Below are 22,208 nucleotides of genomic sequence, written 5' to 3' on the forward strand. Positions count from 1 at the left end.
CAGATTCCCAAGGTGGGGTGGAATGGTCACTATGTTTATCCACCAAAAGATGGCACTAGTCTGACAACTAGCCACGGTGCATACTGAGCATTCAAGTTTTCTTGGTTCAATCATTGGCAACTAGCAATATAAAAGTATTTTTACTCATATGCTGCATTTGAGTTTGAAGAAATCAGCTCTCGAATGTAGTACTTTCTTCTCTCCCACTGCATTAATTTCAGCCTTTGTAAAATGCCTTTAACTGATGAACAAGACATTCATTAAATTATTTTTCTGTTCTCCTTATCACCACGTTATGACGTGTATTGTTTTGATAGGGATTTTGAGTGTTCTCATCAACTAGAAAGTGTGCTAAGGAAGTCAGAGTTATTCTTCAAGTGCGGTAAGAGCCTATTCCTTTCAAACCTGAAGATGACAGATCCTTCTTCAAGGCTATCAACATACTTTGCTGGCACTGGACAGAAAAGAAACTAACTTTGTCACACGCAGTCAACAAAAACAAGATGCACAATATGCAAACTATTATCCTGGTCTACTTTAGCAGGACATCATGTAAGGTAAGCACAAAAAGTTTTTCTTAGAAAACAAAAAAATTAACCTAGCGCAATGACTTTCACTGCTGTAGGTATTTAGAAGGGAACCTCCACTACTTTGCAAATGTAGAGATGTCCTGATTTCAATGCTCTTTCTGAATTTGTCCCAAACATGAACACCTCAAAACACAGCTCTCTAAACCAATCAGACTTTCGGTTACTTTTTAAAATACTTATGCCTTAGCAACAGAGGAATCTTCTCTAGAGCTGTGCAAGTGGCTGAGCCATACATGCCTCGTTTCTTAATGGAAACAGCATGAGTAGGTTTTTGTGTTCTCCTCACCTGCAACTTGTTACCACCTATATAAAACGCCCTAAGTTTTCTTCAGAGTTTTTTTCATTTCCATAAGCAGAGATTACACTGCTTTGCTAACTAGTTTAGCAGTCCTACTTAGCAGTCCTAGTTTAGCATTCTTCTCTGAACTTGAAAGATTTTGACATCTTCAAATTTCATTTCAGTCTTCCGTCTGTCCTAATGTTCCTCCTGAAAGGCTCCACAAATAGTAGTTTTCCCTGTGGACTGTTTCATGCTACTCTTTTCTAAACTATCCTATTTCTACCTATTAATAATCCTGGGGAGAATTTCACCTTTTGCTTCGTGCAAGCAACATTTTACTAACCTCATTTGAGCAACTGGATGAAAGCCTTTGAGAAGGCAAAATTATTTTCTCCACTGTTCTAGCAGCTACAAAGAACTGTATCATCCCCAAGAACCACACTATGTCCCTCTCAAAGCATAATCACACCAAGCATTCTGTAACTATCCCTAGTTATTTTCTTAGTTAACTGAACCACGTACCAAAACAAGACACAGACGCAGCGACTAAAATTTATTCTTGCAGTTTTGGTTTTTGGTTTGGGTTTTGTGGTTTTTGGTTGGTTTTTTTGTTTAACCACCTTTCAGTTTTAGATAGTCCTGCAAGGAGCAGGGAGTTTGACTCAGTGATCCTTATGGGTTCCTTCCAACTTGAGACATTCTATAATTCTATGATCTTTTCAAATCTTGGTATAACAACTGACATTTCTAGCAGCTCGGCCATTTCATTCATAAATGCCCTAGGAACTCTTGCATGAAAAGTAACTACTCTTTGTTGGGACATTCTTTCTGTTCACCTTATTAGGTTTCTATTTACCTTCCAATATTTCTGAAACCCAACTGACCTTCCCTACTGCTAAAGAGTAACTTCCCCCAGTTACCCCCTGTTCTCTCACATGTCAAAACACAACTACTAAAGTACTGGGCTGTGACATAAAAACATGTGTCATCACATTGGTTGATTTCTCCAACTTTTTTTTTAGCTCTTTAATGGCTCCTTTTTATTTTAAAACCATACAGCACACATTCTTTTTAACTGATAATCCTAGATGATACAACTGAGAGCGTTTCCATCCTCACACGAAACAAGTTATACCTACATTTTTGTTAGTATAGGTGGAAATCACAGAACACCTGATCTTGTTTCCAATACAGGCAGTGATTTTCAAAGACTTCAGAGAACACAGCAATACGTTCAATTATTCAGTACCTCATCCAAACATTTGGTGAATACACAAAAATGAGCTTTACTTGTAATGCCTGTATTTGGCCTGCTAAAAGCACTCATACTGAAGGACGCTTAAGATGAAAATGTATTTTATGAACTCTACCCTAATTTAGTTGCATAATCACTTTGATGAGATTCAAAAATATCTGATAAAAGAACAGCTTTCCGGTAGATTGCTTAATATTTACTTATTTGCATAGAGAGTGTTCATATTTTTAGAAGACTCCCTTCAACAGCAGAATTGCTAGTCCCAGTTCATGATGCAAGCAAAACCTCTAAGCACATACCTTTTGCTAAAAGGAATAAAAGTTTTAAATTTGAATTTATTGAATTGAATAATTGAGTGATTGAATAATTGAAATTATTACATTGCACGAATAAGAGCAAAACTGAGTTCAATTCCCTCCAAATTACTAGTTTCTTTTGCTTGCAGGCAAGACGTGCTGTACATAATATTTTGCAAGTACCATAGAGGCAAAAAGACTATCCATTAACTAAATGATTGCTGACCTCGTACTTCGTTTCAGTCCAGGAGTCTAACTGAAAAGAAAACGACAGTCCTCTGAAATTGAGGTGAAAGAGTTGCTCAGCTGAATTATACACTAAAAGGAAAAAGAAAGCAAAAACAGAGTTACCAAAATAAACTAAGAATCCTCCAGTTCAGATCTAACAGCACTTTCATCACCTCAATGAATTTACTACCTCTCAAGATGTGGGAAGAACACAATTACACAGGACAGTAATAGTTTTCCTTTTCATTTGTTGCTATAGAAATAGAGCAGTAAAAGAAACCATATATTCATTAAGAGTTGCCTATAGTGCCTGTAGGCATGGACATACCCCTAATGGTACAATTATACAATATGACATATCAGTTATACTTCAATATCCCTAAAGTAGTTTAAACAGCTACTACTAGTCCAAAACAATTCTGTTCATTGTTACGTGAAACACTTGCACAATATTAACCAGAAAGTCTTTCAGAGAGACATGCCCAGAACACTGATAAATTCCATATTTCACACCACTGGGAAGCGCATTCCCAAGTGGCAGCTCACAGGTACCGCCCTACTACTTCCACCTCTCCTCCTCAAGAGGAGCTCCCTCTTGCATGCCCCAATTCAGCTACCTGCATTCCCGAGTAATATGGCACAAGAAGGAAATGCTTCAGACACGCAGGTCCTAGGCCATTTACAATTATAATTAAAAATAGTATCACCAGAAACACCAGCCGATGGGTCAGCTTTTGCAAGAGCAGTAATAAATTAGACTTCCAGCTGTCATCACGTCATGAGATGACCTGATTTATTGCAATAAATTGCACATCAACTATAAACAGCAATAAAAGTAATCCCGGCACTTATTCTAACAAGACATACTGTTTTATGAGACTGTGGAGAGCTTAAAAACAATCCCAGGAGACTGTGAGCTTGGGAACAGTTTTGGGATTGACCCTACCAAACTACCTGTGCCCGGAAGCCACTGGGGGGAACACAGTGTTCTTCTAACACACAAAATCTGGCTCATTTGCAAAACAGTTTGAAAACAGCAGAGGCAAAAAACAATAAAGAAACACTTCAAGAAGAAAAGCTGCTTTCTTCCACTTTACCAAAGGAAATTGGTTCATTATTCTTTTTTCTTACAATTTTATATACAAAATAGAGAGAAAACACATTTAAATATGTATTTCAAACATACACAAAGCATCTTTCAAATGTTCAACTTGAGACATGTCACAAGATATCTGGACAATGCCAGACCACCCAGGATAGAAAAATAATAGTTGAGCAATAAGCATTAAGCTTTCAAAAGTCATCATTTGCCTTTTCTGCAGAATGTGCTGGTTAAGAGCATTTTCCCTGCTTGTCACTCAAAGGAAAATGTGTGGGGAGAGGGAAATGTTTTGATCTACAGGAAAATTACACAAATCTCTCTCATGTGATAAATTACGATGCATCTTTTCCAAAGACCATAGCCAGCTGGAGAAGTGTTTTTCCCCTAGTCATGCCAAGTGTGATATCTGGTTATACAAATCACATCAGTTCCCATCCCTGCAATGTTTGTTGATGCTTAGGCTTAAAGGGCAAGGAATGTTTTTATCCTGAAGAAGGTGTCTCATCTCCCTCGAGACCATATGTCACAACCATGTGACTTAAAAACGTAAGCCTGTTATTATTTTTAAAAATTTATTTACTACACGGGTACCCTGCAGAATAATTCTGTTAAAAATTGCTGATCGAAGCAAAAAGACTGCTTCTTTGCTGCTACACTCTGGGTGAGGGAAAGGCAGAGAGTTTGCCTTCCAGGAAAGCAGCAGAGTGTGAGCTGCTGGGAAATATTTCTGTAGAGCAGGACAGGACAAAGCCACTGACACCAGCAAGGCTGCAGAATGGACACAGTCCTGATAAAAGCAGAAGCAGATCCAAAAGCCATGTCTTCCTGGTATCAAGCACAAGACTCTTTGGCACCCTAGGGGAGCTTGGGTAATCTCTGAAGTCTCTGAGAGTTACAGAGCTAGAAGACAGGATCCCCCCATCCTTGCAAGGCCAGCGTGGCAGGAGGGAAGGATGGTTTTTTTCTTCTACCTTATGACTTCAGTTCAATCCCACAGCCCTTACCCGCGCTGAATGGCACTTCAGCAAACAGCCACGTCCAGAAGGACACAGAACAGGATGTGATTTTAACAGAACCACTGACAAGAGCAAGCACTTCCCAGCAGGAGGTCAGGTCAGAGAATCATGGAAATGTGGAGTAAAATCTTGGCTTGGATAAAGCTATTGACCTCCAAAGTGGTCATATTTCAATCAGCCCCGTGACAAAAGACAATACAATATTTCAAACTAAGTAATGAAGCTGGTTGAAATTTCTCATGACTCTTTTTTAAAACCACTGATTTGGCAAAACCAAAACTGGTCACTGAAGGTCAGTTTCAACACAAAACCGTTGCTAACTGCTTGAAATATGTTTTGAAACTATCCTGCAACAGCGTACAGTGAAAGTTCTGCTGCAACCACCTTGGTTTTAAGTGAAAGACAACATTTTGTTTTAAATTCTAGTGGAGGTTAACACAGAGATTAACAACAAAATACTTTTAAACTTTAAGGGCTTGCATTGGGGTTCTGGAGGAGCATTGGTACAGAAAAGAAGAGGGATGGTTATGTCATACTTTCATTTGTGAAAACTGACATTTGGTACTTTGGCTTCTCTTCCCACCTTTCTCTCCCCACCTCAGCTCAAATTTTTGTGGGACATGAAAACACCATCGTCATCCCTCCCACATGCTGAAATCTATTCTGGTTTTTTTGCCTTTTCTGTTTCAGAAAACAAAGGAAAAAAAGAGTTATCAAAGACTTGCATTACATGGTACAGTTCAAACTGTTTATGACAGCCAGCTGAATATAGAGCATTTACTTCTGCTAAGTAGGCTATTAATGGAAGATACTGAATTTCCAGTGAGGAAACCGAATAAGCAAATGCACTAGCGAAATGGTAATAGAGGCCAACATTTCAATAAATACACTTTCATATCTATGTGTTATTGGATGAAAAGATGTTATGAAAAACTATCTTCAGATGAAGCAAGTGCGTAAGTTTTCTTAATTGTATATGATAGGTGCACAAGATCTGGCAAATTCAGCATGAGGACATGCTGTGCCAAGCTATGTTTTTAAGTGTTTGCATAGTTTTATGCAGTAATAAAACATGCCACGGGTATCATAAACAATGCTTACAGCTGGGTATTTATTTTCATGGTTCATAATATCACAATTTTGGAAGCACTTCTCCTCTAAGTATTTGCAAATAAACCATTGTCACAGAACAAGCTAAAATTAAAGTGTCTTGTACATACTATTTCCATAATAGCTAACTATAGTTCTCAGAGTTTCTGCCTAAGAGGAAATGTTAAGATCATGACCAAAGTGAAGTTTAAAAAGGCTGACTCTGGTCCTTGGAGTATTATGGCTAGAAATCATCCAAGCTTCATTTATCTCAATCTGAGCTTCATCTACTACAGCAGGCTTTTATGCAATGATATTGCGTTAGCCACATGACCCTCCACAGTTAATAAATCCAGTTCTGTAACGTGCAAGAGATTGTCTGCAGAGAACAGGGACAAAGAATGAAACTGCCATCAATCACCAAGAATACTAGCCTATTTAGACCAGCCTGACTACTGCAAATGGACTGGGTTACACTGAAAATAAGAAAACAATGCTCTAACAAGGGTATCTTGCCTATATTGAGTTAATCTTTCTTGCTATGCCAGGTTGTGGCTCCATTTCTTGAAGGTTCCTGAGCAGTTTAATTACAAGCATGCTCTTCAAAGTTTCACAACTAGCTTACTTTCATCACCTAACAAACCCCTGAAATACACTCTCCATTTTCACATGTAATCAAGGAGCTTAAAGATAGCCTTCTTCCTGCTACAGAGGTGGTGAACAGCCAAGTAGCTGTGCGAGAGGCAGAGTGGGTTCAGGCAGGTTAATTAAACTTGTCCTGGTTCTGGGCATGCTGCACACAGGCTGGCTTCACACCTCCCCAGGCCTCCCAGGAACAGGAAGGAGGTGCAGGGAGGTGTGAACCAGTTATACACAGGCTCAGACTTGATCCTGTCCTTACAGGGGTATAACCACATTCTTAGAGGATGGAGCCTGAGCAAACAGTCCTGGCTGACTCTGCACAGAGGTCAGCTCAAATGTCTGTACGTTCACGGTATATTGAATCCCTAAAGGACACTCAAGAGCTTACCATGCATAAAACCATGTAAGATCAGCAGCATTAACAAAGCTTACAATTTTATGGTACTGGAAGTTCAAAACAGATCATTAATGGTATCTGAACATACCACTCTGTGCCAATGACTCTTGCCTCACTATTTCACATAAAGAAAGTCACAGTTGAACTTACAGTGAGTACATTGCACATGATATCCCAGCTATAAGAATACAACCATTCTGGAACACAACTTCAGATCATTTGACAACAGAAGTGTCTACACATTTCTGTAGGCAGACATACAGGAAAGACTACCTAGAAAGAAGTCTGTCAATCTAGCTGCGCTTATGATTCTCAGAAATACCTCAGCTTACCTCCTGGATGTGTTGCTCCAAACGACTGATCAATTTGTTCTATGGTTGGAGCAATTGCCTGAGAGTTAAAATGGACACCACTGAAAAAGAAAACAAAAATCAATCTGCCTTAAGAATATTGAATAGATGTTACACACGTTTAGTAATGGCAATACCACATCTATATTGGAAGAAGTCTCCAAGAGTGAAGGAAAGAGTAAACTGCTAATTTAACCAAGTGCTGTGTTCAAGAAAGGATAGTTATCTACATTATTTTTTGTCAGTTTTGTTTGGGTTTGATTTTGTTGGGTTTTTGTTTGGGTTTTTTTTTTTTAATAAAGAATGACTGAAAAAGTTAATTCAGGATTCAAAAAAAAAGGGAGAGAAACCAGTCACTCTAATCAAGAAGAAATCATGGGAGACCTTAAATCACTTACCAATATTTTAACTTCACCTTAGTCAAGTCATAAACTTCAATCACCTGAAACACAAGAAATGGACATTACCACACTTCACACATTTGCGAATCATTAGAGAGGCAAATTCTCATCAAGTTGCAAGCCTAGCTAGTGCTGTTCACTCCCCTCCTTAACAGAACTCTGCTAGGATAAATTACATCAAGATGAAACTCCAAAAACTGACTCAGCAACTGTGCATCTTAAAAGTGCTGAAGAACAACTATGGGTTCAGTACAGTACCTTTGGACCCCGTGTAGGTCAGCACTGACCTGCAGAAAGTAATCTTTTCAATAATCTGTTTCTTGATTTCTGAAAAGATGACCCTTAAGCAAGTTCAAAGGAAAGTAATAGCAAAGGTTAGCTAATTAGGGAATCCTCTAATGAATGTCAAACAGCAGGCCATTCCTTGGCTTGCTCTTGCTACCCTGAGGAATGCCTGTGCAGGCTAGTAAGTCCTAGCACTGACTGCACTGTTCTAACTTTCCAATTCCTTCTAAAGTAAAAGATGAACACAGCAAAACGAACTAGTAGTATTCCATTTCAATACTACAAAAGAAGGCATGTAGCTATCTCTCCAAGCATTACAGATGATAATCAGAAGAGCAGCTCACAATCAAACAGAGCAAGCTGTAATACCTAGTTCTGATATTTATTAAATATTTTAGACATTACCGAATATTCCAAGGAGCTCCCCTCTCTGCAGATAATATTGGTTAGGGATCCTTTGCTCTGAATACATTACTGCAAACGTGCATCTGAGATTGATTTCATATGATTTTTGTGTGACTGCTACTGGATCTTGAGGCTAGACTGGGCTTTCAGCATATCATTTTTTGGCAAGTAACCACGGTCAAACACAAGCTTCATCCACCCTACATGTGTGTGCCTGTGTCAGCAGGAAAATACATAGAGCACATCATAACTGCTGTAAAGAAAAGGTAAAGTGCTTCATATTGCTGTGTATAACCCTTCAACAAAATCACCAGCAGATTTAGAAACGACTCACTTTTCAGCTAAAGAATAAAGCAGAATTCCCCAGGGAGCTTGCTACCAAATGTGGCTTTAAATCCTAAAAATATCACCAGCTGAGAAGGAAGTCTGGGTTTTGGGAGATTCCCGGCAAATAACCCTAAATAAAATAACTTGCAATACTTAAACCACGATATTTAAAAAAAAAAGATAAAATCAACATTTCATGGTACACTGTTGACTCAAAAAGTTGGAATAGCTCTCTGAAGCACTTTGCTCCGGAAGCCCACACATTTCAGGACATAAGTAACAAATGCAGCACAAAGCAAGTAACAAATGAACATTCTGGCAAAACCAACATAAAGAGCAGCAAACAAATTTTTCTTCTTTATACTTTGAATTATGATTCTTGGAAAAAACTGGTTATCCAGTATTTTATTTCAAATGCAGTTTGACACGTCCAGGTTTCCTTTACTGCACAGCTTGTTAAAAACAAAGGCTACTTTTAGAAAGGCTAGGAGTGATTTTACATTTTTTTAGTGACTCTCCATGTCTTCTTTGCCCCCCAGAAAAGTCTCTGAAAATAGAGAAAACCACACACACACCCCGCCCAGATCTAGTCTTGCAGCAGCTACCGGAGAGCATCAGATACTCTCCTGAAGTTCGGCTGAAACACACTGCACACGGCATCCAACAGGTACCAATTTGCCAACAGGTACCAATTGCCATCAGCCCTCTTCCCATGATTCAGACAGATCTATTCATGTCAACCTTTTTTTCTAACAGCAGATGAAGAAACAAGCGCAACTTGGCAAAATTTAAAGGTAGTCAAAAGATCTTATAAAAGTAATGAGAGACACATACATTGAAGAGCCACTGCAAGAGGCCACAACACTAGAAAAGGATTTTTTTTTGAACTACAGAAGCTGCACTGACAGAAGGGTTAATGTGATTCTTTTATGTGCAGAGGGACAAAAACTGAGAAGACCAACGACTATTCAGCAATGGGTTTACTACACAGCCAGAAGGCAGTTGGTTTAAGTGAGTAAAACCTGATGTTTTGTCACACTCACTGTTTTGATAATTACTACTGAGTAAGACTCAAAAATGTTCAGGCCCCTACTAACCAGCAATAACAGACCAACGCTGTGAAATCCAGCTCTTTCTGCACCTCAGAGGGAGCATGTGCAAGACACCTTATTGCTAAAATTCATAACAATGTTTTCAGAACCTGGTCCTGGATCCACTCCTTCACATTAGCTCACATCAATAATATCTCCTGCAGTGCTTTGGCTATGAAGGCACATAGGGAGACTACGCACAAGGCTTCCTCCCCTCCCTGAAAAAAAGGGAGGAAACTTTTTAGGAATACTGCTATGGCTTTATTTCTGCACCAGATTCTTTGTGTCTGTCAAGACTTTCCATCTTAGCAGCCTGTATTTCAATCTCTTTTTTCACAACCAAATCTAATAGCAAGTGTGTATTAAAAAAACAACACAAAAAGCAAAGAAAAAGGCATCCTGGTTTTTCCAGTTTTGCTGCTGCCGAGCAACACTGAAAACAGTCATGCCATCTTAAAGACAGGCATTACTTATTCTACACCTACACCTTTCCTTAACAAATCTTGTTGCTCACTTCTGAACTGATCCCACAGAATTTCTTCTAAAAGCTTTCTGAACACTTTTGCAAGTATAAGTTTTCATAGCATTGTATATATTTACACAGCTTTCTCTACATAGTTAAAACAATCAAACCAAAGGTATCACTAGACCACTGAACCAGGACATACCAGAAGAGTTTGGTTTCTTCTATTTTTTTCTTTAAAACAAATTTTAAAACACATTGTAAAGAACATAGTTCTTAGAACACTGCGTGTGGAAATGACAAAGCCAGACCCTCAAAAACAGGTAATGAAGAGACCCGGCATATGCTAGTTACTGCAATTCAAAAACACTACAAGATTGCGACATTCAAAAAAAGTCAGTAAGCGAGCCATGCACCTGAAGTATTATGTCACGTTTGAGTTCAGTCTCCTTAAGAATTAAATGTATTTTGGAAAGATTTTGTACAGCAGGTGTAGCTTACACTGATAAAGATCGATCTGACAAAGAGAAATTTCAAGATATTATCTTAAAAATTGTGAATTCACACATACAATCTGAATAATTGAGTTCGAAATCTTGGCAAAAATAAAAATCCCATTATTACAGAATAACTTAATAAACAGAAACTACCATAAGGCAATTACAAACTGAAGGCCGGCAAAAAAGTGCTCAGTTGTCCCCCAAATGAGCTCAATTTGAACTGAAAATTGTTCTTCCAAAATATTTATTTTTATAGTTAATATCAAAATGATTTTGAAAGGAAAAATGCAATTGTACCATGGTGTTACAGGTTACTACTAAAGAAATAAGTACTTCTAACAACTACTGATTTGGGTGGCTATTCAACAATTTTATATATACTTTTTAAGTTTTATGAAGAGCTCAGGATCCAGCTGATAGCACGCTCCTACACTCTTACAGTCATTTTTCGGATGAAGCACTAGGCTAACGTTTTGGAGAGTCCTCCAAGAGCTCCAAAAGCAATGTTTTGCTGCTGGTTTTATTGGAGACATGAGTGAGTATGGGGAACAAGGCTTCCAAAGCTTGGAAATACACTTGTGAGCGCTATATTCCAGACTTACCTAAAGGGTAAGCATTCTATTAAAATGTCACATTTAACACCACACTTCAGCCTTGAAATGTGAAATACCACAGAAGTTAGAGCAGTACACTCTCACCCAATTAGCCAAATCAACACCTGGGCACTTCAGTCAGAAATTTATGCACACCATGAGAGAACCTATTGTTCAGCACAGCTGGTCCTGCCAAAAGGACCACCCTGAATAACTAAGAAATTATATATTTTAAATGTTTCAGTCAGAAAACTTCACACAATTTTGTACTGATCTAGTCATATCTCTACAGTTCCATGGTTACCCATTTTGTATGGATGAAACATACCACTTTCATAACAGATTTTTTGCAAACATTAATGCCCTGGGAGGTTAGTGACCAGCCTGTCCTTCCTCCTGCATCTTAACTACACAAAGCATCCTAGAGAGAGGCAGATCAACACTCGGTCACCTAAAAGCACAGAAGCATAATTGCTGGGCTGAGGGCTTCAATCACAAGAATTAAAAACTCATCCAGAATAAACTGAAGTCAATGCAGGGAGCAGCTGCTCGCAACAGGCCTGAATGGGGCTTTCTGGGAGAAATCATGCACTCACAGCCCACAAGTACTCTGTGAACCCAACTCAACTGAAAACTAAGAATAGGAGGAAGTAAGTACCTTTCAAAAATAAAATGGCAGCACATATACAGGAACAACCTGGGCATAACACACTCTGGTTTACATTAACCAATGATCTGATTTCAAATCCCAGGCTTAGCTTTAGTAATGGCCTTTCGCAGCCTCTGCTGCAACTTGAGACAAGACGGGCAAGTGAGACCACACTGGACCATCATATTTCTATGGCACTCTTACAGTGCCTAACACAATGATAAAGTGTCTTAATCCTATAAGCAAAGATTTAACCCCAAAACAAAGAAATGCAGTTCATTATCACAAAAGAGTGCTATGTTGCAAATTAAACATCTGAAAGAACCATGTACTTATGCTCTGCTGAGTGTCAATATATCCTAGGGTTTTGGTTTGCACTGTTTTGTTTGCAGGAAGGGTGTTTTATTACCTTAAGTCTCTGATTGAAAGCATCAAACAGCAGTTTGATTCCATCCTGAGTCAGGTTAAGGATGAGGTCATGGCTAAGAGGTGACTGTAAAACAACAACAACAAAAAAAAACTGTTAGGCTTTTAACTTCAAGGCTTTTTTGTGAAGATACATATTGTATAAATTGGTTACTTTGGAAAAACAAACCTGCCTCAGAAAACAACCACTTGTTCAAACAATAAGCATAACAAACATATTTGGCCAAACCTCTCAACCCCTTCAGTTTCCTTATGAAAAGAAATAGAAGTGCCTGTGAAGGATCTGTACCCTGCAAGAACTCCAAAAATGCTACTAGTCCATTACTTTAAATGCGGGGGGAGGGGGAATCAAAAAAACCCACCTTGAAAATTAACATTCAAAAATAGGCATGAGAGACATCATGTAAGGACAGTCTGTTACATTCTTGGTGCACAAAAATAATAGCCCGTATCACCAAGCCTCACATCAGAACCAAGCATACACTTGACAAGAAAAAATGGTGAGAGGGCTTTCCACTTCAAAAAAAAATCAGTGTCACAGGCTTTTTCAGGCCTCAAAAGGAAGGCTTCAGACTCTTATGTTGCAAATTTAGGTTTCCTTAGTTACTGTGAATCATAACAACTAAAGGCTTAATTTGCAGTCTGCTGGAGTCAATAGGAGACATTCCACTGGCTTCACTGGTGTCTGTATAGGCTCTATGCCACCTCAGCCTGCTGCAACACTGTAGAAGCTGCTCGCTCCTGTACTGGTACAATCCACAGATACACAGTCAGTTGGCCCAAACTCGGCTATTGGGTTGTGTCCCATCTAAAGCACATTTGCTTCAAAAAGCTCTACCCTCCACAACTGCCTCCTCAGAGGAGAAAAAAAAGGCTGAATGACAGGCAGGCAGCAATATTCACGCCCTAGAACTGCACCAAACAGCTATCTAGCAGAAGACAGAATGGGGATGGGATATCTGGGCATATACAGGCTTCTAATGCGGGCAGCCACACAGTACAGTCTTTTTTATGAATTAAGTATAAGCCATCTTAAAAACTGCTACTCGCCCCTTTGCTCTCCTGGGAGGTAGTCTGTGTCTCTCACCTCCGCACTGTCTTCTAGCCTGGATACATTTGTGCACTCTCACGTGCATCTCCTACCCGTTCCCAAGCCATGTATTTAAGTAGGCAGATCCTAGACTTCACATCGCTAGTCAAAACAGGCCCACAGGGCTCTCAATCACCTGTGATGCAGATTTCCCATTCCCCTTGATCACTCCAGTAGCATTTCCTGAAACAGGTTCAGTTCAAGCTCATCTTTCATGAGCACCAGTGATCTGTCATATAAGCTGTATTTAAATGAAGCCTTCACAGAGCCTTGCACAATGGCATCAATACTTCACTAACACTGGCAAACTTTTACGACACAGTGTAGAACTGAAGCAGCACTGCAGTATAACCATGAACCTGAGATAAAAAGGTCTAATGTTGATCCTGATGGTCTTTGTTTAAATCCCTTATCAATCCAATTTAGAAAGGCTACAGATAGAAAAAAAAAAAAACACAGAACAACCCATGTGTCATGCTGCATTTAAATATACCAAAGGAGTTGTTCTGAGATGGGATATGCTCTGCATATCACTAGTTTCTAAGCAGAATTTTCATAAATTTATTCCAAAATTAAATGAGAGCACTACAAGTACTTTTGAGTGGGTGGGCAAAAAAAAGCCAACAAAAAAGACCCCAAACATCTGAGGAAAAGCTTGATAACTAGCACAGCAAATAGCTTCTGTTCTGTGCTGGCATATTTTCTAAAAGAAGAAAAGTTTCAAGGGCACAAATTTACTTCATGTGACTTAATACACAAAACAAAACCTCAAATATGAAGGATGATGCCAGGAAGCAACAGAAGAGTCCTTCCTGAAGGGAGCAACTCAGATGTGCAGTTATACTGCTAATCTACATAAAGCTGCAGGAGAAACTGCTATCACTGACCAATCCCATCCACACAAATCCAGAGGAAGAGGCTTCGGAAAACATACTAAGGCAATTCAGTACCCCACTTAAAATAATCAAAAAGGAGTTAAAATTCTTTAGTCACAGAAAAAGGTTCATTCAAGCTTTTTGGGCACTGCATTTATGTCAAGTTAAAAAGAGCCACGGTCTGATCTAATTGCATTTAATTGTTAGATTTTTGAAATAAAATATTCAGGGCTGGAGCTTCAGGATCAGAAATCTAGCACTTCAGATACAACTTTAAATAACATCTGATCACTATGCTCAAAGGCATTCTTTTAGAAAAGACAGAGGAAAGACATGAGGGCTATTCAGCTAGACAAAAGTTGTGCATGGCAAAGTTTATTTAAAGCTTTGAATCTTCTAAGAACAGCAGCAGCTCTTTGTGCTCAGCTGCTAATGAAGTGCATGATGTTCTGCACGAGGGAGAGGATACAGCCAGACAGTCAACACAGGCCGCTCGCGGCATGTGGAAAAAACTGCACCAATATCAGGCACTGAATTGGAATAATATACAGGAATAAAATAGCATCAGCACAACTCTTCCACAGAGCTGAAATGTTATCAGACTATGCAGATCTTTACATTTATTACAGTTTGCAGAGGAAAAACTCTAACACAACACCCTCCCCACAGATTGAATAAAAATCCAGTCTACATGGTCAAGCACAATATAGCTTTCCAAGCGGCATAAAAAGCCAAGCAGCAGCATACCCCAATTTCTAGCACTGGACCGCTAATCCTTCCATAATTCTACAAACCTGACAGGAACGGGAATCTCATCATTTATCTAAACAAACCTAGAAATAATTCAGGAATACACTGTGGTAAGAAAAACTAAAACAGCTCCAAAGCATACCAAAACCAAGGAATGCATTCCCTGCCAGATGGATGCTCCCATGCATTAAGTACAAGGAGTTAGATTTTCAATTTACAATTCAGTCATCATAAAACCCGTAAATCTACATCATTTAATTAAATGAATTATCCTTTTTTGTTTCACATGAAATACGATTCCAGCATTAAAGGCCAGAGTTGAGCTTGTTCCTTAGCCTTTCAGTGTTCCCTGTGAATGCATGAGGCCTCAATCAGTATTTTGATACAAACTGACGTTCTAGTGGACTTTGCCTTTTTCCTGATGCAAAGGTCTGTAATCTACAACATATAAATACCACCTTCTGATTAACATGCATTTCACACAATACACATTTGGAGAGTCGTAATCCTCCTTTGTCCCACCTCCTCTTCCTTTCCACTCCCTTCAAAGTAAAGGTGGGTATATAACACATTTTATTTGATCTAGCAGAAGGGTTTCACTTCTAGCCCCCTTTTTGATGGAAGTCAAACATATTAGGAACTTAATGTTTAGGTATGAAGAATGATCTACAGCTGGTTTAAATTATTGCATCCACTTTCTCTCTGGATCTGCAATTTTGTCTATAGAAAGTGTGGAAGCCTTTTCAGGGGGTTCATCACCACTGACCAATCATGAAAGCAGAAAGTAATGAGTGATTCAGTACTTCAAAAATACTGCCACACTTGACAAGTATAATGTAAGAAGACTAGAGTTAAATGATCCAGCTAATAACAGAACATTTCCCTTCTCAAAGGAAAAGCAATACTACTGCACCACCACATATACAATAACATACCTGTTAAATCACTGCACTGTGTCGAGGATTACTACACTTGACATGAAACCATTACAAAAGCTACACTTCTGATGTGGTAGCAGTAATTTGGTGTAATTCAATTTCAAGTAGCTCCACAATTCATACGATACATACATTAGCATGACACAGTATCAGCATACCACCTAATGCCTTAATTCTGAGACACAGGTGAATGACCTGTCCAGACCACGCACTACTCACCTGCTCGCTGTAGAGAACTTGGACGTTCTTGATAATGCGACAGTGTTTCTGAAGAATTGCTACAGCCTGAGCCAACGGCATTCCTGTAAACCAAAACAGTTGCATTTCTTCAGTTCAGAGACCGGTTAACTGTTTTTTAATAGACATCTTACAGATAAGGTAACAGAGCCATCATTGGCAAACAGCACATTACAACAGAAAGGTATGCAATCCGCAAATAAGTCTACTTGACTCATGGTATCAGCTCAAACCTGTTTTTTTGGAACAGAAGAGTCTTGTTTATCTACCAGTTTGTTAGGCATATATGAAAGAAAAGCACCGCTAGCCACAAAATTAAACAGCGAAGTTCAGGCAGAAAAAGCACAGATCTTTCTACAATCCATGCAGAGTTTTCTGCTTTTTGGGGCCAGCGATCTGATAACTGGTAAAATAGCCTATACCAAACACCACTAGAGCTGGCTAGAGCAGTCCTACACAGATTCAGTAGGCTCCTGGACCACAACTTGTTGCGTACCCTTTATCAAGCTTGATAAAGTACTGAGTAGTGCCACAAGATAGATACACTAAAATGGAGCGATGATTCTCCTTAGACTTAACAGGCCACATTAGCTGCTGATATGGCTACATTTGTGTAAAGGAAGGAACTTTATCTTCTCAGTTTACAGACAAGATAAACATACGAAGCAATTTGGTTCAATTGAAGTAATACACTTAATAGTCATTCACCCTCTAACACCATTTCAAGGGCTTGTTTGTTTGTTTATTTTTCCCTCAAGCTATAAATTTTTAGAAGTGGAATGAAACAGCTGATTCTGCAGAAATAGCAGCACCACACCACCTCATCCTTTACCACCCTTAAAACCTTTGCTGCCTTTCCAAATGAAATGTGATCACCTTCCGGGATTCAAAGCAGGCATTTATAAAGACAGGTTATGAGCTCATAATCGTGAAGTTTTATTTCCCTACTAATCGCTGCAAGTCAATTTAGATTAGTTATCTGACATTTCGTTTACATTCCTTGCCCCGTTCTTCTCTACTTCTAGTTTTTAAACATTAAGTCACCTTGATTAGGGAAAATTTACCACAGAACATACACTTCTATTTAGTTAACAGTTCAGACATTCAAAGTTCTAGTTACTAGCTACACCTCTCAAACTCAGACTGTACGTCATGTTCCAAAGCACCTTTTAGACAGTATCGAAGTGAGAAAACTCTCTCTCTCCATATATATGGATGGAAATATCTCTCTCACACACACGCGTGTGCCTAGATCACCACAGGTACTGCTTTAATGTAATCTTAGCATAACACTAAAAAAAGGGGGAAGTTATTCTTTTCACTGTTGCACTAAAATACGTCCTTGTTACACCCATACATTGCAGCTTTTCTGCAATTGTGAAATCAAGTTTTGGCAAAACAGGCTTATAGATTAGAATTACAGTGGTGCAGTTTGTAAATACCATATACAACTGCATCTGTGAAATTGTTTTTCACATTAGCCCGTAATCCTGGAAACAATTTTTTTTGCAGCTAGAAATTATACAGCAGGAGATTATATTTTTAAAAATATCAAAAACAATAGTTGTTATTTTAATAACGGTAATAAAATTAAAAGGCAGAGCCACACAATAAAGCAGCACTGTTTCCTATTACCTAGGAAGTAGCAGTTGCCTTGTAGTCTAAGCAGCTGAGTTTTAAAGAGACAGTTATTATGTATTAGATAATATTTTCAAAATGGAACAGAAAAGTAAATAACAGCAAGAAGCTAAGAACAGAGATGCTACTGTGAAAGTTTCACATTTCTTAACCTAGTAAGAGCTATGATTCCAAAAAAAAGTGAAAATTATTTAAAAGTATAAGACCCATTTTCAACATCAGTATCTCTAAGAGACTTGCAGAGGTAAGAGCATGAGCTCTTTTAAAATAAAGAAGTGCCAAAGGCTCAAGCAAAGCCAGCGAACAAGCTGACAGGATCTATATGCCAACAGCAAGCGTCAGAAGTAGGTAAGGTTTCAGCAAAAAAGCATGTGGTTTAAAAACAGTGTGCACAAGCACAAAGTTCAGTTTGTAGCCCAACGTAAACTGATGCAATCTTGGGTTGGTAAGTGTGCAGATGGCTCATGTGACTCTCTTACTCAGAGCTTTCTCAAGCTGCAAGCAAATGGACATGGACTGATTTTGTTTAGATTTCAGCAACAAAGAATCAAGCAGATTTTGCCATGCAGCTGCTTAGCAAAGCTACGATGAGCAACTCAAGTTCTCCAAGAACAGCTCGCAGAACCTAAGACATGCGTGGAGGAGCCAGTATCCTCCGTGCCTCCATTAGCAGGGAGCCAGAGGAAGAGTAAATAAACTGGGTTATTTTTCTCCACCCTTCTCACAAACATACACAACACCCCCTTTTCCTCAACATTCGTCAGCCTTTGCAGTCAAAGAGGAAAACAAAGAATTCTTTTTTCCCCTATTCACCAGTCAGGGGCAATGGGGAAGCAAACATGGTTTCCAGCACATCAAACAGTCAACCAAACTGAGCCATGGCAAACAACACCTGCAAAGGTCAATGCTCGGACTCTCCTATCACAAACTTTTCCCTCTCCTAAAGGGAATGTCTTTAAAGTGTCTTAGAGTATCTTCTACAAAGACGCTCCTCTCGCACATGCTAGTTGCGAACAACACAGCTTGAAGCATTAGTCTAGGCTAAGATGATGTGTCTTGAAAGGGAGGGGGGTAGAGGAGCGAAGATAGATTAAAAAAAAGAATACAAGAAAATCTAAGAGAAGATAAATATTATCACATCAAATAGAGAGAAGTGAAACTTAGTAGGAAAAGTATAAAAAGCAAGAGAAATGCAAGTATGCCCCAGAAGTTATACATCTCAAATGCAGCTACAGGCACTACAGAAAAAGTATTTAATTGTTCTCCTTTAAAACAGCAAGAACATAGCCTGAGAGGTACAGTGACACAGGTATCTAAGTGAACACAAACTCAGCCTTGGTTAAATTTTTTACGCTCTGGTCACACAGTGAGTCAACACTGGAGCCAGAAACAGAATCTAAAAACTCATGTAAAAAATTTTCCTGGCATTTCCCCTCAGTCATCTCCACTGTGGGCACAATACTGGATGCCAGAGTCAGCAGCAGGTCAGGAACACTGCCATTAGTTCTGCTAAGAGCAGATCTAAACAAACGATGAGTAGAATACTGCTGGCAGCAAGAATCCCATTTACACGGGTGCTTCCAACTTCACTACACTAACACAGCTGAACCAGCTGCTGAACCAGCAGGGACAACGCTCATACAACATTGCTAGCACAGGACAAAGTTAAGGATCTTAATACCTAGTCAGCCTCCTGCTCTGTACCAGCAGGTCATGCTAATTATATATTAGACGCATCACGTGGTGGCTATGTTTACTCCAAGAATTACAGCTAAGTTTCCTCCCTCTCACGTCTGCGTACACACACATGCACATCGACAGAGACACAGTACATCATTTTAACCATGAGATAGCATTAACGAGCTTCTTTGGGGGTTCTTGGGAAAATAAAAATTATTTTCTCTCTCTTCCCCTTGTTTTTATAAGAAGAATGGGGGGAAGCTGATACTCCATATTTATGAAGACTATCAGGGTATATAATTTGAGATTGCTTTTCTTTTCAGGTAATACAGGCACTAAAGGATCATGGAAGGTCACACAGAGCTGAGACTTCACAGTAACACCTTAGCGGTACAACGAGATTTCAAAGGGTGGGACCCAAGGTCCTATAATTAGCCTCCAAAAGCCATTCTAACGCTCCCTGTAACCATCAAGCTGTACTTGACTCTGAAGTCACAGCAGCATAAAACAGCCCTTTGTGTTTGGTGGGCTTCATATAAACAACTCCACACCACAGCACCACTCCTTTGGCACAACCCAAGTTCATGAAAGCTGTGTAACAGTGTTTTTAAGGAATAGTCTGTCCCCCTGCTGTCATAGGTGCCAATAAGAGTAGCAGAAGCTTAACTCAACTTCTGGCAGATAGAGAGGGCTGCCACACAGAGCCTCTTTACATTAGTCAAACTACTACCACCATTAACAGTGCTTTAGACAGAGCGTCAGCAAAGACTGAAAACTCAGAGAAGAAGAGAGTCCAAGGCTGATACATCAAACAATCACTTGGAAAACGCAAGAGCTACCGTATTTTCTGAGTTTTAACAACTACCAATATATGCTTGAAAACTCAGTTCGTCTGAACAATCCGTACCACCTAAGTTTCAAGTGCACATTTAAGTGCCCAAGGCTGAGCGCCAGCCAAATTTCCATCAGCTGGGGGAAAGTTCTTTCTCATCACAGTAAATACAGTAATGACTGGTAAGGAAGGACTTCTCAGAGAGCTGAAGTAGTAAGAATCAGTGAGGGGAGAAATACTGGATATCTAATCCGGAGAAAACCTCTCAAAAGTTTACTTTTTTCACTCTAATGTTGCAACCCAGCAATGACACAAAGAAATTATGAAACTCAAGACATGTTTATGAAAGGTTTGTACAGAAAAGCACAGCATTTATGCTAATTATTAGCATACAGTTGAAGACACTTGTGTCACCTGACATATATTCAGGTGACAGCCAGCACATCCACACCTCCTCTTTTGGGAGTTATAAGAGTTAGCAGTCTGAGATGGCAAGGCAAAACAAAACAAGGTAAACAAGTAGCTGAAAGCATACAAGCTGATAAACAAAGCACAATTCAGCGTACAAAAGCTAAAAATGAGGCTATATGCTACAGGGGAATCCTCAGAGCTTGTACATTAGTATTTTTACTGGTAAAGGTGAGCTTTGACTCTTCTCTCACTTTCACTCCTGCAACTCCCTGAAAGTGTTTAGAGAGACCTTATGAGAGCCGGATCACGAGTGGACCCCAATCGCCCACTCACGCACACAGGCCCCGGGGCAGCTAGGCTCCGTGGGTGGGGGTGACACGGGACACAAACACACACACTTACCCAAGGTGAACTCCCATTGCTCGTTCCCCAGAGACCGCTCGGGCACCACCTCCAGATCTAGCATTGGCTCAGGTAGCGCGGAGGCCGCGGGCTGGCACGGCGGGTCACCGGGTCGCTGCGCCGGACCTCTGAGGGAAGGAGGAGGGAGGGTGGCAGGAGAGAAACAGGAGGCAAGGGAGCAGGAGAAAGGCAGAAGAAGCAGGAGGGAAGGAGGTGGGGAGGAGGCAGCTGGCAGCCTGCGTCCCGGTCCCCGCCGCTGGGCGGCCGCCCGCCCCCAGACAGGACCGGCCACACCCAGCCCCCCCAGGGGTCACAGCGGAGCCCCCGAGCCCGGCCCAGGGGGGAAGCACCGGGCACCGCCGCCACCACAGCGACCCTTTCCCGCCTCCCCGCCCCCCCAGCCCTGCCCGGCCACCGAGCGAAGGCAGCCGCCACCCCCCAAGGAAGGAGACACGTCGCCTCAGCCGCTTGGCCCGGAGGCACCGAGGGCGGCCCCCGCCCGCCGGCGGGGGGGGGGGGGGGGGGGGGGGGGGGAGGGGAAGAGAAACGGGAGGGGAACGGGGGGGCTATAACCCCCACCCCACCGCGCTGCGGGACTGCGACTCACCTCACTTGCGGCTGCTGAAAAAGTGCTTTGCAGCTGTCGTCAGGCGAGCCCGCGCGTGAGGCGGGGCGGGGCTAGGGGAGGAACGCCCCCGCCCCCAGACCGTGGGGGAGAGGGGAAGGTGTCGGCCTGGAGAGGGGGAGCCGCGTGTTCGAGTCCCGCTGCGGGAGCCTCAGGGGTGGTGGGTACCCCACTGCCACCCCCCTGTCTCCACAAAACGACCCCACCGTGTCACAGTCCGCACGGTAGGTTCAAGATTTAAAAAAAGAAAAAACAACCCAAACCAAAGCCAGTTGCATCCAGTTTTTCTGGTTGAAAGGCCAGGGTGGAGAACAAAGGCATGGAGGAAGGAGTTACGGAGAAATT

At 40.6% G+C, this 22,208-nt stretch overlaps 1 protein-coding gene across 14 annotated transcripts in view; it reads right to left on the reverse strand.

Moving 5' to 3' along the window:
* Positions 1 to 21,930, reverse strand: part of PHAF1 (phagophore assembly factor 1) — a 53,018-nt gene extending 31,088 nt beyond the window's left edge. For 4 of the 14 annotated variants that reach the window (XR_012662061.1, XM_075101713.1, XM_075101716.1 and 1 more), the window contains exons 1-6: positions 21,239 to 21,630; positions 16,258 to 16,340; positions 12,369 to 12,452; positions 7,644 to 7,687; positions 7,228 to 7,307; positions 2,648 to 2,739 (exon numbers count right to left, since the gene is read on the reverse strand). Coding sequence is in view for 12 of the 14 variants with exons in the window: in XM_075101713.1 (XP_074957814.1) it covers positions 2,648 to 2,739; positions 7,228 to 7,307; positions 7,644 to 7,687; positions 12,369 to 12,452; positions 16,258 to 16,340; positions 21,239 to 21,302 (447 nt within the window). In the remaining 2 variants the exon portion in view is untranslated. The other 10 variants (XM_075101724.1, XM_075101723.1, XM_075101721.1 and 7 more) reach the window with 6 other exon arrangements.
* Between the last annotated feature and the right edge of the window lie 278 nt (positions 21,931 to 22,208).

Source organism: Phalacrocorax aristotelis, chromosome 8, assembly GCF_949628215.1.
Source record: "Phalacrocorax aristotelis chromosome 8, bGulAri2.1, whole genome shotgun sequence".
Lineage (NCBI taxonomy): Eukaryota > Metazoa > Chordata > Aves > Suliformes > Phalacrocoracidae > Phalacrocorax > Phalacrocorax aristotelis.